At 37.0% G+C, this 17,402-nt stretch overlaps 1 protein-coding gene across 1 annotated transcript in view; it reads left to right on the forward strand.

Moving 5' to 3' along the window:
• The window catches only part of crppa (CDP-L-ribitol pyrophosphorylase A), a 36,355-nt gene that overhangs the window by 1,763 nt on the left and 17,190 nt on the right, over positions 1-17,402 (forward strand). Inside the window, exons 2-8 of the mRNA XM_055047367.1 lie at positions 1,126-1,399; positions 4,055-4,204; positions 8,123-8,227; positions 8,944-8,989; positions 11,668-11,765; positions 16,948-17,025; positions 17,110-17,202. Coding sequence (XP_054903342.1) covers positions 1,126-1,399; positions 4,055-4,204; positions 8,123-8,227; positions 8,944-8,989; positions 11,668-11,765; positions 16,948-17,025; positions 17,110-17,202 — 844 coding nt within the window. The remainder of the gene's footprint in view (positions 1-1,125; positions 1,400-4,054; positions 4,205-8,122; positions 8,228-8,943; positions 8,990-11,667; positions 11,766-16,947; positions 17,026-17,109; positions 17,203-17,402) is intronic.

Consider the following 17,402-nt stretch of genomic DNA (forward strand, 5'->3'; position numbering starts at 1 on the left):
TTACATTACATCTCAATCCCTGGCTGGTGATAAAAACTGTTAAAACAACAACTGCTGTTGATCAGATGAGTCCTATTTACCTGTTGATTGTTGATTGTCATTAAGCGAGTGAAAGGGAGAGGTTTTCTGAGGAGAACAGTCAGGATCACGGTGAAATGATGGTGTTAAAAGACACAATCTGAACCCTAAGTGTCCGCAGAGTTTTATTTGTGACTCAGTTTTCATATGAATGTATCATAGTTTGTAGATGATGGAACAGATCTGATCCAGTATCTGACCAAAGGCCACCAATCCATCCTAGAGTTTATACTTTGGCTGCACAGTTTGTCCAGGCCATTTGCAGCCCTTGGACTGATTTTTTTTTTTCACGGCCCCTGACAGGGATTTTAGAATGATACAATCTGAACCCACCAGGCACAAATAATTGATTTAATTTAAGCCTTTTTATTTTTAATTGGTGCAAAATGATCATAACTTAAATTTGTCCTACAGTTGGAAATACTGGCTACAATGAAAGTAATATGTTTTGTAGACTTTTCTGGCTCATTTTATGAACTTTTTTTATGTTTATTTAGCAAATTTAGCACTTTAATACTCCATAATTTATTTTCTAGTGAGCAAAACTGTCCTTGAGTGAAATGAAATGTAAGTTCGTTCTGTGTACGCTGTAAGAAATAGAAGTGAAACTCAAAGTATTTGTCTTTTAAGTAACCAGGGTTTTTATTTTCTCCTGCAAGCTCCACATCTCTCCTTTGATTTTTTCTCAACATTTTCATTAATTTATTAGAATTTGCTAAATGTGTTTTCAAAGAAAAAATATACTTTTCACAATTGGCCTATTTTTTTAATCCAGACTTAAAAAATTGAAGACTGGATGCTTTTCCTTTAGTGAGGAATAAATAAAAAAAATCTTATTACTTTAATTATATCAATGTGGCTTAGTTTTTCGTTCAGAAGGAAAAAATAAATTTTTCTGGCCTGCAAGTTCTGACTTATTGATTTCGACAAAAAGTTTGGACACCCCTGCTGTAGGAAATTGCAGTTACTCAGATCCAGCTGCTGTGTAGCTGGATTTGTTCTGACTGTGCCTACTTCTATCCTTTTTCATTTGCTTCATTCTTGCAGGGTGTCATGGATCCAAACCATTGTGGTTGTTGTTGCGAAGGAAAACATCGGCTTGATGATGGACATCATCCAACGGTTCCAGCACAAGAAGGTCCTAGTGGTACCCGGCGGCTCAACTCGTCACAAGTCCATCTGCAATGGAGTCGCGGCGCTGGGGGAGCAGCGGAGGCCGGCGGCCCACAAACCCAAGGTGGTCATCATACATGATGCTGTCCGCCCGTTTGTGGACGAGGACTTCCTGTACAAGATAGCGATGGCTGCCAAGGACCAAGGAGTGAGTGCAGAAAAAGCTAATTTAGTAAATACAGACTTAGGGATGGGTATTTATTGTATTGTTTATGATTTATTGTAAAAAATTAATTTCCATGAGAAGATTTTGATTTGTCAGTGTCACAATAAATTCAAATTAATGATGTTTAAAAACCCCTAGAACTGTTCATATTGTCAGGATTATTATAAAAGTGCATAAGTAGTTCATGTAGAAATCTGAAAAAAGGACAAAACTTTAAGTCAATATCCCCCACCACTACAGGGATTAAATTAAGAGGAAAATAAAAAAAATTAATAAGATTTCATCTACCCGTCCATCTGAATGGAGCTAATTTGAGATGCCCTGGGTTTATTGGAAGCTTGGATTTATTAGTCAAATGATTGTTCTGTGTTCAAGGCTCAGCAAATGGAAAACCAATGAAGTCAGTAAATTTCATCTCTCTGAGGGACAAACAGTGCAGAGACTCAATATAATCCCTGTTCAATTGGAGAAACAACCCTGAAAGCCACTCTGTCGTCCTCACGCTTGGAGAGACCGATGTAAGCTAAATTAAATCCTGACTAGAGCTCAAACTTATTCAGCCTTGAGCTGAAAACCAGAGAGGGTCAATCACAGAAACAAGTGGAAACAAATCCGCAGTGATTAGATGTCCCAGATTCAGATATTACATAGGAAAGCAGGGTGTAAGCTCATCTTTAAAGTCTTAAAATGTCTTAAATCCATTTTAAAAAGCAAGTTGGCCTTAGACACATTAATCACAAGTCTTAAATTTTGGATGTAGGTCCTATGTATTTTTTTTCTCTTGTCTTGCTGGACCTTTTGGTCAGACGCAAGTTTGAATTGCACACAGACATTTTCATTGCATTCTGCAACTCAAGATATTTGAGGCTACCAGTAACCAGATGCTAATATATCACTCTTGCTAGCTAAGTAGGAAGCTAGCTTGGTTTTTGCGTCTCTCACGGCAAAGTTAAAATTTTGCATTACCAACCTGGAGCATTATGGCAATTTACTGATTTTTTAAAATAAATTTCTATCATGACACATTTTGAAAGGTCTTAAAAGTGTTAATTTGAGTTTGTGAAACCTGCAGAAACCCTGGGACTTGAACCTAATTGTTCACCTGTTTCTGTAAACCCAATCACAGAAACACTCCAAAGCAGACCGAAAGAGCAGAATCAGGTTTCATGATTCGAGCTCATTTGAACTAGATTAATGCATCATTTCATGATGACAAAACATTTAGATATATGGATAATTTATAGTTAAAGCTGAACATGATGCAGGATCCTGTTGAAAGGAGGTCACACAGGCTATTAAAAGAACATTCACAGATCCCGGCATTTCTGATGTGTCTGAGCTTTGAGGTGAACTCCCAGAGCAGGTGGTCTGGTCCTTATTATCTAACCTCCTGAGCCCTTCTTTGGTAAAAAAAAAAAAGCAGATTTTCTATCTCAAAAGCATGCAGAACCCATTGAACATAGTTGCCTGCCCTTTACCATGCATCCACAATGCTGGACCAGAAATATTTCATTAGAATAGCAAAGGGTATGCACATTTGCTATTTTGTTATAAATCATTACACTAGTGGATTAAGTCCATTAATATGTCATTTGGTAACTATTTTAATATTTTTTCAATCAAATCCCTTCTTTGGATTTTAATTTTATTGAACTACATCTCAGTAATCCTCTGAGCTGCATTTAAGAGCCCTGCATAAATGTCTGAGTTATTGGAAGTGCGATTCGCGCACATTGGAGCGATCTGGTTTCATTACTAGCCTGGTTGATGCGTTTTGTCAAAATCCTGGAGCAGAAAGAAAATTTTAAACCAACTCTAATGAAAACTTCAAATACAGATTTGCTAAAATCTCCTCATCTGTGTTTTCTTCTGCTTCTCCATATATGGCAGCACTAGTCATAGTTGTGATGTAACATTAAACCAATTACAACTTGAACTCTCACTCCGTCTGAGCCTGGTCTTATTTTTCTAAAAGCACAAAATCTTACCACGTATTTTTGGTTTAGCTTCTGGTGCAAAAGTCTTAGTACATTTAAAATAAAGCAAAATGAACTTAAAAGTAACTTTTGAGCATGATACAGAGGCTTGTTTTAAGTAAATAATTCCTGAAAAAGTACTGGTTCCATTAGCAGATTATTTTACTTATAACAAGACATCATTCCTATGTTGTAGGTTAATTTATCTGCCAATGGAAAAGGTATTTTTTCTTCAATATTTAGGAGCTGTTTATTTGAAAAAAGTGGCTAAATCTAGCTGAAAAGTTACTTGTAACTTAGTTTGTCTAATTTGAATTGTGTTAAGATATTTGCACTGGGAACTAGACCAAAAATATTTGGTAAGATTTTGTGTTTTTGTAGAGATGATAAAGCTTCATCTTTTATTGCATGTATTAATCTGGCAGAAGTGTTTCCCAGTCAATCACCTTAAAACTCACTGCTTGCTGTTCCTGTCTGATGCCAATTGGGTTCAGCAACCCAAATTTACATGGTACAGATTTGTTTTTGTGCATTATACACAGCAGGGAACTTGCATGTGTCTAATTTTGCCTCTTACAAATATTTTGGTGAACATTATTTCTCTCTAAACTCATTCTTGATTCATAATAAATTCCAGATCCTACTGTCTTTTTCCACACAGGCAGCTGGAGCTATCAGACCGCTTGTTTCCACTGTGATCGCCACAACGTCGGAGGGATACCTGGATCATTCATTAGAGCGAGCCAAGTACAGGGCTAGCGAAATGCCTCAGGGGTTCACATATGATGTCATCTGTGAGGCCTACCAGAAGGTGAGGGCGGCTTTCTAAGTTACTGCGGTTTGATTCTTCTTTATATTTAGTAAAATAAAGAAATGTAGAAATGTTGGGACAAACCTTTATGTATGATTCCCATTTTGACAAATCGTAAAAATTGTTCCATTATAGTTCAATATGCCGAAAGCTACAGAGTTTCAGTGTAGAGTCAATTTTACAAGGAAATAAAATCTTCTGACTGTCTTCTGTTGGAGCTCAGTCCAGCATTCGACATTGTTGACTGTGATATATTGCTGAAATGTCTAGAGAGCTGAGTCAGACTCTGGTAGTGTACTGAACTGGTTCAAGTCTTAAAAAAAACATTGTTGTCTTTTTATCCGAGTGAACAGAAGTTACATGCTGGGTATGGTTGTTATAAACGATTATTTTAGTAAACGAGTATTCTAATAATTAATTGAATAAAAACTTGATCAAATAAAATACTGGTAAATCCTACCATAACAGCAGCGAGGTTTCCCCCAGAATCCGGTGGTTGGACGCTAGTGCAGTCGTGTTTTCTTGTTAAAAAATATCTAAAGTTGAAAATGTAAAATTATCACTTCATAAGAATATGTTACTCAAAGATTGGAGGATTAACACCTGGACACCTTCTATAAAGTCTTGAAAAATGTAAACATTTTAAAAAGATTTAAATAAATAAGCAATGCTTAGCCTTGTGGGGGCACAAGTAAAGGCTAGTGGCCCGCCAGGCTTATAATGCACTGGGGGAAATGCTGAGCAGTATTAAAGTCTTATATCAACATTGACCCAATTTTTCATATTGTTCCGATGTCACTGGCCAGTTTTTTCTCCGATGCACCTGGAAAACAAATCACACGCTAAACATTTGGGCATCCACAGACTCCTGCAGGACAAAATTGGAACAAAAATTCCCTTTTGAAAGATAACAAACTCTTAAATTACCCTTAACCTTTAGGTTGGCTCGTCTCAGCAGTTTTATACGTCTACCTGGATAGAAGAGAGAATTTAGATTGATCTGTGCAGTATCCCCTCAGAAAGCAAAGACTTTGTGTCCTTAAACCTCGGCAATTGAAACTAAAGATGCAGAAGTCGACTGCATTTATTTTTCAGACATTTGGAGTTGGAGATTTCAGCCTTGATTTCTGCTTTGAAACAGGCAGCAAACTTTTAGCTCACAGCTTAAGTATGCCTCTCACTGGAGCGCCATTTGTCTGAAGTTATTTTTATTCCTGGCACGCACAGATCTGCAGATCGCTTTGAAAGCTTCGCTGGCTACAACATTTTTAAGAAAATGAGCTCACTCTGGTGCTGCAGTGTCACAGATAGTCAGGTTGCAGAAAGACACACTGTCGCCTCTGACTGCGTGCCCCTCTCCTCCTTCTCCACCTTAAAAAGATTTGAAAGTCTAAGGTGTCTGTCAGGTTAAGACTGTAGGACATACTCATGAAAAATCTCAGAGAGCGTCAGATTTTGAGCTTGACATCCATTCAGAGTTGAAGAACTGAGCGGTGAAAAGACAAAAGGAGGGACACTTTATCCAGTATTCTGGGAGGGCTTTTGTATTTAGAGAAAATGCTAAAGGTTAAATTACCTCAACACAGAGACAATGTTTTTTCTCCTCTATGGTTACACAGACGCTGAAGGAAAAGAACCATTTATTATCTATTTTATCACTCAAATATTATTGAACATCAGCTTAAGCTTAACAAAATACCAACCTACTCACTGACTCGCAATACATTAAATCAAGGGTGTCCAAAGTGCAGCCGGGGGCCATTTGTGGCCCTCGGAAGGATTTTGGGTGGCCCAAATGGAGCATAGCTGGTTGATGCAGATAGACACTTTTTCAACTTAAAAAATAAATAAATAAATAAATAACATCAAATAAAAAAAAGTATTAGGTACCAAAAACTGATTCCCATTTTTTATGAGGGTTTTGCATTGATCTTCATTTTTAAGTAACTGGAAGCACAAACAATGTCCTACTATTTCTCAAAACACAAATCTTAGAATCAGCGCACGAAATGTAGAAACTGTGAGTCTTTTTGTATCTGCACATTCGTTTTCTACAAACATCTGACCATTTTGTTCATTTTACTAAAATTTTAATTGTTTAGATCAGTGGTTCTCAACCTTTTATGAGGTCCTGAACCCACCAGTTTCATGTTCACTGAACCCTTCTTTAGTAGAAATAAAATGTGCTTTTTTTTCCAAATTCAAGACATAGCTATATGTTTTTTTTACTGGTGCACAAAATGAGTCATGCATGAACATCTCCTTGCTCAAAGATCAAAACCAACACAATGCATGAACTCGCAACAAATTACGGTATTTCTTTATTCTGGCCCCCAAAAATATTTTTTATGCTATTTTACTAATGAAAAATTTTTTTAATAACTTAATTTTTTTTAATTTGAAATTTAATTAGTTTTTTTTTTGTCATTTTGAATCCACAAAATACTTTTTTACTTTTTGCCATCTCCATGCAGCTTCAAGAAGTGTTCCCTTAGTTTTGCCGGTGCGAGACTAGAGTTGCTCACCTTGGCATTGCATATCATGCAGATGGGACGCAGCATGATAATGCAATTTTTTATTATTTGTTTATTTTTATTCACAGTTTAGTAAACCTTACATTAAGGTGAACTTTTTTGAGGAAGATCTGACCAGGAAGATTCAATCTGAAAGTTTCACATTGCAAAAATGTTAGTCATCATGGTTCAGGTGCAATAATAGCAGTGTAACTTTTAAAGAAATCTTAAAAGTTTGAGAAATCTTTAAATGAGCCTAAAATCTCCCACAGAGACCAAACATTAAGCATTTATGTAGCTCCTCTGCTCTATTTGGTAGAAAATGCAGTTTGACCAAATTTATGGAAACTTAATCTTCTGCGAATCCAAATTGAAAATTACAGTGAGAACAAGCAGAGCTGCACAAGTTCAGGAAAACATGAACTTGCAGTTCTTTTGCTGAAACATTTGATTATATCAATTACATCACTTTTTGTGACTCTTTTTTTTCTCATTTTCCTTCTTCACATTTCCCTCCTTCCCATTTTATCAGCTTTAGGATCACAGTTATGCTGAACTTGCATGCAAAAAGCTGGGAACATAATATCCTACCAAATACTCCTGTCTAAAGTGATTGCAGTGTTGCCTCTGAATGCATCAGTGACATGAAGTAATCCTTTACTTTAGTCACTTTTTACTGTATTTTTGCAGCGTATATATGTACTTCAGGTTAAATGTACACACATATCTGTTCTGCTGATTGACAGACAAGGATCTCTTACGATGATCATCCTATATCGTTTAATGTCTTGTAAAATAATGTGGTCAAAAAGACCTTAATTAAAAACAGTTTTGGACATTTTTAGTGTTAAGTCTGAAAGATAAGAGAGCTGTTTAAGGCCAAGAAGATTTCATTGGCCAAAGAAAATGGAGCTCTCTGATGTGAAAAATGTGGTGACAGCAGCGTCATGTTCTGAGCATTTTCTTTGCAAGCCCATCACTTTGCAGACAACTAAATCAAATGGAAAAGAGCATTGTGAAGTTTATGATGCGTATAGAGCAGAAACGTTAGAGTATAGTAGATTCTTAAAGTTTACCATCAAAATTCAAATAATTGGTTAAAAATGGTGTTTAGTATTATTAAAGCCGAATCAAATTGTTTTGTGGATAAGGACAAAAAGAGGTTTTATTCACCAAACATTTCCAGGTTGATTTATGCTGCAACAATCTGTCAGGGTGTCTAATTAAGCCAAAGAATTTGCAAACACTTAAAAAATTTGCTGTGAACCATTTTTATCTTTTCTGCCAAGCTCTTCTCATACTTTAGAACCATTACTCCTGTAAAGAAGTACTTCATAAGAATTAAGACACATACTTTGTTGACAATAATTTAATAAATTACACTGTCCATGTGGCCCCACTGCAGTGCACCGAGTCAGACTTCGAGTTCGGTACCGAGTGTCTCCATCTTGCTCTGCAGTACTGCGGCACCAACGCCAAACTCATTGATGGCCCGCCAACCTTGTGGAAGGTGAGCGTAAGAACAACCTGCTTTGGGATGGTACTGATCCGTTAAGTGAGACTTTGTACTGTTTAATGAACACAAATAAAGGTTTTTGAATTTTAAAATAGTTTTACTTAGGAAAAAGTCAAAACATGGCCCATGCTTTCTGAAAAGAGTCTTTATATGCTGAAACATGACAGTTTCCAGTTTCCTGGGTACTGGCGCCGTTACACCGGTTCTGTCTGGAGGAATGGGGCAAATTTCACAGCAAACTGTGGTGAGAAGATTATGAAACAAAATCCACATAATTTGATCCAAAAGGCAATCCTATCAAATACTTAAAAAATGTTAGAAAAATGTAAAAAAAAAAAAAACTCCCTTCTAATTTTTGGTATTTGGTGAAGAGAAATAATTATGGCAATCTCAATTTAACAAAAACAAATCAGATATAATGTAAAAATATATTTATGTTTTAGCACTTGAACCACAATTGTATTTAAAGAACCTGAATCTTTCATTGGAGTAAAAGGGGATTTTAATGATTTACGATTGTTTGATTTATCACTTTATCAGCTCAGGTTTAGGCTTCTGTAGCTTAGAGGCAACATTCCACCTTTGTGAGGGTTTTAGGACAAATATCTCAAAATCTGAGGAAATAGTTTGAAAATATTTCTGCAAGGAAGTGCGTGAATAAACTACTTTTGTTTCTGCTTTGATTGACTAAGCAACTGTTTGTCCATCAGGTGACCTATAAACGGGATTTAGCTGCTGCAGAGTCCATCATCAAAGGTGAGTTTCCGTCCTCGTAACCTTTCTTTTTACACGGACTGTTAAGCAGTTCACCCGGAAAGTATTCACCGTGCTTCACTTTTTCCACATTATATGTTACAGCGTCATTTAAGATTGAATTAAGTAAAATCTCTTTCCACAAAATTGTGCACACAAATACTTCATTGTGACAATGTGGAAAACATTTGGGGATTTTTGCTAAAAAAAAAAAAAGAGGAGACAAAGAAATTTGCTTAATACTTTTAATACAATTGCAGCCTCCTCTTTTTCAATGTGATGCCACCAGATTAGCTTTGCAGTTCTTCTTTTAGTTGCATGGAAGATCTCTTCAGGTCTGGACTGTGGCTTCGGCTCTCCAGGACATTCACAGAGTGGTTCTGATCCTCTGTTGTCCTGCTGACAAATGAATTGTCGCCTCAGTTTGAGGTCAAGAGCGCCCTGGGGCAGGTTTCCATCCAGGTCAGGATGTCTCTGAACATTGCTTTTCATCTTTCCCTCTGTCCAGACAATTCATGCTGCTCCAAAAAGTCCCCATAACACAATTCTGGCACCACCTGGCTGCTGGAAAAGACAGGATTTAGTTGTTGACTTACCATCCAGAAACCACTTGCTGTATTATTGTTGATTTTGCAGGAGGCTCCAATTCTGCTTTTCAAAGATGTACAGTTGTATAATTGCACATCTGTTTGCAGGCATTTTTATATGTGAGTGTGAATGTTAAGTTGGGGGGGCGTGGCCAGTAGCAGCTTATTTGGATTTAATGTGACAAGAAGAGACCCTAAAACAGCTGAAAATAGATACAACTACCCACAAAAAAAAACTCATGATCTAAGAATAATTTTTTGAAAAAGATTTTAATTAAATTAATTAATTGGGAAAAAATCTCAAGAGAATTTCCGCATTGTCATAATGAGGTGTTTGTGTTGCAGTTTGTAACAAGACTGTAACAGAAAATATGGAAAAATTTGAGCACTGTTTATACTTTCCGGATGCACTGTGTGTGTCATTCAGAGATCTTTGTTCCTGTTGTTGAGTTGTACGGTATGCATGCATGCATGCATATGTGAATGGCTGACAGAATAAATGCCCTGAAGTGAGCAGAGCCGGGGTGCTTTGTTTCTTTTTGTGTGGTCTGTAATTTGCAGTCAATAGGTGACAATAAACCAAAATGACCCGTCACCATTCTCTAACTGGGGAAATTCTTTTTAAGCATTGTTTGGCCTGAGATGAAGAGGGCGAGTGGAAGCAGACAGTGAATACTGGGGAGAGCAAGTCAGGACAAGGGACACCTTCACAATCAGAGGAGAGGAAATAAACACAGCCCCATATTTCACCCTGCCAGCACCTGGACCAACAAGTACCTGTTTGATGGTGACAAGAGGTGCGCGGCGATAATTCCCAGAGCCTCCCAAGTGAATGAATTCATTGTGTGTTTAAAAAAAAAACACATGGAAGGAAGTTCTCATATCTGTCAGTTTGACTAACTGCTTATTGCTTCGGTTGGTGTGCGTTCGCATAAACGACTGGTTCTTTTATCAAGCGAGGCATCTAAACTCGAGGTCTAATTTTTAATTTTTTGGAGTCTGCAATGAGCTGATTGTCCTTGATAACTGTTGTGTTTTTTCTAAAGACGTGTAATTGTATTTTTGGTATGTCAACTGGCTTGGCTGGGTGCCAGCTGGTGAATTGTTGATATATCCGCTCACTCAGTGTAATCCACTTAGTGTGTAAATCAATCAGCAGCTCAGTGGCACATTGACAACAATACAAGCTGCTGACTAGTTATTGGAAAATGTCTAAATCTGATCATTTAAAAATGTGGGTTTTCAAATGAAACTTTTATCTCCTCAAAAGAATTACAGAATAATAAATGTTTTTTTCAGGCGGATTAATTTTAAAAAAATCATTTTAAATAGATAAAACAACAGAAAGCAATAAATGATTCATTTATTTTTGAGCATTTTCAACTTGTTTTAATTGCATATAGCTAATATGCAGTTTAAGAAAAGCTGTAACTACAATTCTAATTTCATTTAAACTTATAATCACATCTCATCAGTGCTACTGATGCTAAAATGTCTTCTTCTGTTCTTTCTCTCCTTTTTGAACGCATGTTCAATGTAAAGTTTTCAAAGCCAAAAATTAAGCTTCATCTGATTTTAGATGCAGGCACAAACAATAAGCAGTAGCGTTAGTGTCTGATTACAGAAACAGATTTAAAAAGGAAAAATGTAGCTAAACTCGAAACCAGTTACTTTAAAAATACATCTCCCTACATAAACAAACTGCTTTCACAGTAAATTTTATTGTTGTAAAATAGTATCCAGGTGATACTGAAATATTGACACGAAAAAGTCGAATAGCTTGATAATCAGACTTTACACCGTAATAACTTTAACCTTGCTCGAGCTTTTTCCTCTTAAATTTATGTTAGTAAATATTTTCTCCACCTACTGGCAGAGCATTGGTATTACAGTGTTTTAATTCAGGTTTCCGGACAGATGGGATTTTAATACAAAAGGAAAATATATCTGATCATAAAAATAATATCAGTGTATAATTATATAATCTTTTTACACGTTGAACCCTTGATTGTTGGAGATTTTGGTAACAAAGCTGAATTAGGATGCAGAAGTCTTAGTTCTCTTGAAATAACTCATCGGTTTCTTTGTTTTCAGAGACTTTGTCGCAGTCAGCTTGCCTTATAACCGGGGGATCGGACGCTGCTATGGCTCTGGCCAATGTTCTCCAAAAAGCTTTTGGAGCTCTGAATATGGTGAGTACTGCCGCAGAATACCAGCTTTCCATAATTACAGTTACAATGTTTAATGTTTTGTTCTCGAAATTGTTTTGAAATCTTCATGTGAAGAAATAAGAAGTTTTGTTCCAGAATATTAAAACCTGCTGTCAGTCCTCTTTGGTGCTTTTGCTTTTTAAAGAGCTTTAACTACTGTTGCCGATTGATTTTTCAAAAAGAACAGGTGCTTTTTATTTTTCACTTCCTCTTTGTCTCATATTCATTAAATTTTCCCTGTCAAAACTTCATGTGCGCTCCATGTGGGTGGCCTAGTGGTGGGAGTTGGTATTTACATTCAGCCGAGTATCATAGCCTGTCGAAAATGTCCACACTCCATTTTCCTCCTCATTTCTTCCCAAACTCCATTTCTCTCTGATTCAGACAGAAAGAGTGAACTCTGGGACTTTCCCTGATAAACTGGGTGTTTATTGATGAATTATTGCCTCCTCCTTAATATTATCTCCCTTGTAAAAGACCAGACAAATGGTTAATGTTCATCCCTCTGCCTTTCTGTAACATCTGTTTTGAACTCTCAGTCCTTTTTCTTGGGTAATCTAAAACAGCGCCTGAATGCACAGAAGTAAAGACTGACAGTTTTTCATATTAGATATGGCTGCACAGACCACATAAACCTTTGATATGTGAAACACTTTTCTGCACCTCAAGAACTGCGGGATTTCCGTTGATCGAGTTTGAAAATCAGAAACCTCCAACTCAGGGCTCTCAAGCTTCAATCTCAGAGCCTGCAGCTCAGCTACCTTTAGATGAATATCTTTTCAGCACAGTTACATCAAAGATTTTGATCATTTGGAGGACGTAACTCAGGCTTTTGATTCAGCTCTGTTGGACCAGGATCGCATGTTTCTACCTACACTGTAAAAGGATGAAAACCACTCAGGTATAAAAATAGAAACTGCTTTTCATGAGATATATGAAAGGTAACACGTTCTGCAGCCGTAATGAGAACATGAAACTGATCCCTGATGAACAGCTGCTGACAGATTCAGATGGCTGTGATGCAGAAAATATGTTAAAAAAAACCTCAAGAATTTAAAGATCAATGTAACTATCAATACCTGCAAGTAGATTTACCCAATATAAAAGAGATATTGCCTTAGGATGCAAGTTATCAATTACTGAGTTAATGTAAAGATGATTGATCTTATGGGTAAGCAGCCATTTTTTTATAAAAATTTTTTGCTCTTGTAAACATCTTTCAATAACATTAAGGGCTAATTTTATTTTATAATATGCTAAAATAACAATAAAAAAAACAAAACATTATTTTGCATTAGCTGTATAAATAATACCTGAATAAACAGAATATTGTTTTTCACATGTTATTAAACTTGAACAGTTTAATTTCCCATTCAAAATTTGACTGGAGGAACAAGAGCACACATTTTCAGTCAGGACTTCATGTCTTTCTTCTCCAAACTTGTAACGATTACACTCTAAACTTCTCCTCACACTTTGTCTCTGCTCGGAGCAAATCTTCACTTGCAAAACTCTCTGCTCACTTGGTGGGATTTTACTGCCATAATCCAGGAGGAATGTTAAGGAACTAAAAGTCAACCAAAAAGTTACTTCTAAGTTGGTTTTGTCTTATTTCAGGTTTACTGCGACATTTGCACTAGAAACTAAACAAAAATACTCGGTAAAATTTTGTGTTTTTGCAACGCAGTTGTTTGGCATGAAGTTGCTATGTCATTAAAACTGCTACTTGAAACACAATTCAAAAATATTTTTTGTTATTTGCACCAGCCTCTTTTCTAGTACGAGGATCTAAACTCTGGAAGCACCTATTCAGGATCTTAGCTCCACTTTTCTTCATTGGTAATTCTTTAGCTTCTTGTAATCCTTTTTGATCTTTCAGTCATTTGAGATGATTAATTATATACTTTAATTATATACTTTATCTTCAGTCACAGTGTCTGGTTGGTTGTCACCAGTCTGTCAGGATGTGAAAATTTAGAGTCTAGACCTGAACTCCATTGAGAATCTGTGGAATGCACTGAAGAAGACTTGACACAGCAGTCCATCATCGTCAGCTTCGTCAAAAATCCCCAAACTCTTGAAGATGTTTGCTTTGTGACGGGATTTAGAAGCTAAAGACAAAACATTTCACCGCTTTTTGTTGGTTTCCCAAACGACTCTGCTTAGATTTCTACTGTATTTTACCACATGTTCACAGCACCCTAAGCCAGTCTTCATATTTGGAGACATGAATCCTTTATCTTGCACATCTGTATTTATCTTCCCTTGGTGTAACCGCAGACAGTAGAGATTGGTGGAAGAACACTCCACATTTCAGTTTTAATGTTCTACAGTGATCTAAACAGTTCATCCTCCTTTAAACCCGCTCCAAGTTCTTCATGATCCGGTGCCAGAGCGCGCGCCTCTCGCTGTGCGGCGCTGAACAGAGCCTCGGTGATGTATTGGAGCCTCTGTTGGCTCCTTTGGATCGGCTGTCTGGAGAGATTCCCAGCTGTGCTCAGGTGGCCTGTGGGGCCGAGGCTTTCCGGTGTGCCTGCAAGGAACCAGATCCATCCTTTTCACTGGGTTTGGAAAAGGAGGAAGAATAATGGAGGGGATGAAAGACAAGTACAGGAGGCGGAAGATGAAAAATTACTTTTGTCCCAGCTCCATCACTTGGCTCTGACACAGGAATAAGCAGTTTGGGTTTGTGTGCAGGTGGAGAAATTAGCGGCGCATGCTAGCAGAGAGAGGAAGACTATGGAATAAAATGATTTGGGATTTCTTCAGATTCAGAGGAATGTTGTCAGCAACGTGTAACAGACTACAAACAGGATTGTTACGGTAAACATGGTGAGGTCTTTAAAACAATCTTTCAACTGTGTTTTTGTCACATAATATAGAGACATCAATCATATTTTACTCTTAAAAAAAGATGGAAACAATTAAAGAAATATTTTACAACTAAGAAATTCTGTATCACATTTCTAAAGGCATCCAACCTTCACTCACTGTTTTGACTGCTTGGTGCTCCAGTCAATGCTGGCAATACCTTAAATCTTTCTTTGAAGCCACAACTCAGATCCCTCTGGCATTGCAACACCTTCCAGTTCAATTCATTTCATGCTTATTAATTATCTGTACGTTGTGCTTTTATTTGACTAGCTTTAATGAGTTCTTGTTCAACTGATGAACAAACAGTTCATCATTTCAATTTGAAGCTCACGCTAGTTGTTTCCCTCATCTCCTTAGATCAGTGCCGCCCCCCTGTACTTCCAAAGCAATATTACAGTAGAAGTATGTTATGGTTTCAGGTTTCGTTTTAAATTTAAAACTTACTGCAACTTCTAAGTTCCTGCAGTGTTGAGAGCTTAGGGGTTTCTTTCCAAGCGTGATCTTAAACAAACACGTCTACTTCAGGATTTTACTGCCATCCTGATTTAAATCATGCCAGTTTCTATGTGGAAAGCTTGCAAATCTTTTGCAAGTTGGACTGAGCTGATTTTTCTCCATAGACAGTGAGCTGTTATCTATCTCCTCTAGCCCCTAACACATGTTTCCCATAACCATTACACATTTTCAATTGCTTTCCGTTACTTCGTTTGGGTAGAACAAACTGTTTCAGTGCCAAAGACAGCTTCTGGATGTCTATTGTGGTGTTTATTTTATGCAAGCAGGACATTTTAGTTTTAGAGCATAATTAGATGCAAAACAGAAGAGATGATTGGTAAATGAATTCATTGGGTGATTTGGTTGCTTTATGTTGCCAGGACTCATTGGAAACATCAGTACCTCCATGTTGGGACTGTTTCGACATAAAAGCTTTGGTGTATCGTGATTTTACTACATTTTCAGCGTAATGTAATTTAGGTTGGCTTGCATATAGTTTGTGCTTTTTAATTTTGCCCAAGAAATAATGTTTTCTGATACAGCAGGGGGTGAAAAGAGCAACAGTGACTACTAACTAGTCATAGTGAAATGTTTCTGCAAGCACAAATGGTTTTAAAGGCCTTTATTAGCAAATAACCCTAAATTATCAGAAGAGTTGATACTTAATGTGTTTCTTCATCTTTTGAAATTGATCTGGGCCAAAATTTTAATGTTTAGATCTTTGTTCTGCTTTTATTACTTTTGCTGAGACATTGTTGTTCATCATGTTTCCCTGAAATGTTGGGAGGAGTTTCTCTTGCAGAATACTTTCATACCATTCTTCATTTGTTGCGATGTCCTTGTCCCTGACTTGGGAAGAGACTGTTAGGCTGTGGAAACTTATTTTATTAACCGGAGCAATTTTTCAACCAATTCTGACATTAATAGATGTTTTCAAGAAGTCCGCTTTATACTTTTCAACTGTAAAAAGTTTTTCGTCAGATCTTGTTGACACTTTCTTTTCTAAATAATCATTTCAAATAAAGGAATCCAATGATGTCAAGCACATCTGCTTCTCTTTTACTGCAATCAGTCCGCTAATCCCTCTAATCAGTCCTCCAATGCTCTTTTTTTTTTACAAAATTATTTATGTGTGACTTATGATTATAGTATATTTACTGGATCATGAAGGAAAAAACTAAATGTTTTCATTTTTAATAAAATAAATGTCACACTTTCTATGCATTGAATATCCGTTAAATTACTGTGCACATTGTGAACTGTTTGCATAAAAGATAAAGCTGGAGAATGTGCAAAACACATCATTTGCATTGTATTAACTACAGATGTTCTATACAGACCAATATATATTCCACAAGAACAGATACGTCTCCTCTTTCTTTCGGGTCTGCAAGAACAAACCGGCATCAGTGTTTTTCTTGCAGCCTGTTCCGGACACATCTACTGTTTTCTTGCAATTATTATACTCAAATGCTGCAGCAGGAAGAACCCATGAAACTTCCTAAGCGTTATGCACTTTAATTTTTGTGAAGTATGAAATGTTCTGCCAGGGAGAACGTTTTTTGTTCTTTTCTTGTTCTTGCCACCTTGACTAAAAGAACGAGTACAGGGCTTATAGAACATTCTGGCTTTTAATTTCTGTAATCGTGTAATCATAAACGGCAGGAAAGCAGGTGGTTGTAACCAAAGGAGTGAAAGGGACGAGACCCAGAAGGTTCCTAAAGCACTGAAGTCAGTTTTCCTCTTGACCTCAAATGCACCAGTCCTAATTTGAAGGTTTGAAATATTCCTGCAGGAGCTGAATGTCACGCCAGATCTGGTGGGAGACAACGCCAGGTATCTGCTGGAAGACTGGAACTTCATTAAGGTTTCTGTGAGTTTCCCTTTTAATCTAATAAAGTTAAAACAACTTTATCTGTACCCATCTTCTTTAATAATTGCTTTCTTCGATATCCAGGTCGATCCATTTTGCCCTTCAGAAGTGGAGGCCATAATTGTGGCGTTAGAGGCAGAAAACCGGGTTCTTCTCAACCCAGCAGTGATTATCTGGGTGAGTTAACAGCCAGGACTCCACAGCCAAGTCGAAGCTTCGATATGTGTGTTTTAAAACTAATTGTTCTGATCTGTTAAGACATTTCCTTCTTGCCAACCGGAGCCTTTATCCTCCAGAACACAGTGACCATAAACCTTCAGTCTGCTGAGACTCAAATGGAAATGTTATGTGCAAAAAGGAAATTTTGAATAATAAGT

Source organism: Poeciliopsis prolifica, unplaced genomic scaffold, assembly GCF_027474105.1.
Source record: "Poeciliopsis prolifica strain line A6 unplaced genomic scaffold, Auburn_PproV2 SCAFFOLD025, whole genome shotgun sequence".
NCBI classification, from domain to species: domain Eukaryota; kingdom Metazoa; phylum Chordata; class Actinopteri; order Cyprinodontiformes; family Poeciliidae; genus Poeciliopsis; species Poeciliopsis prolifica.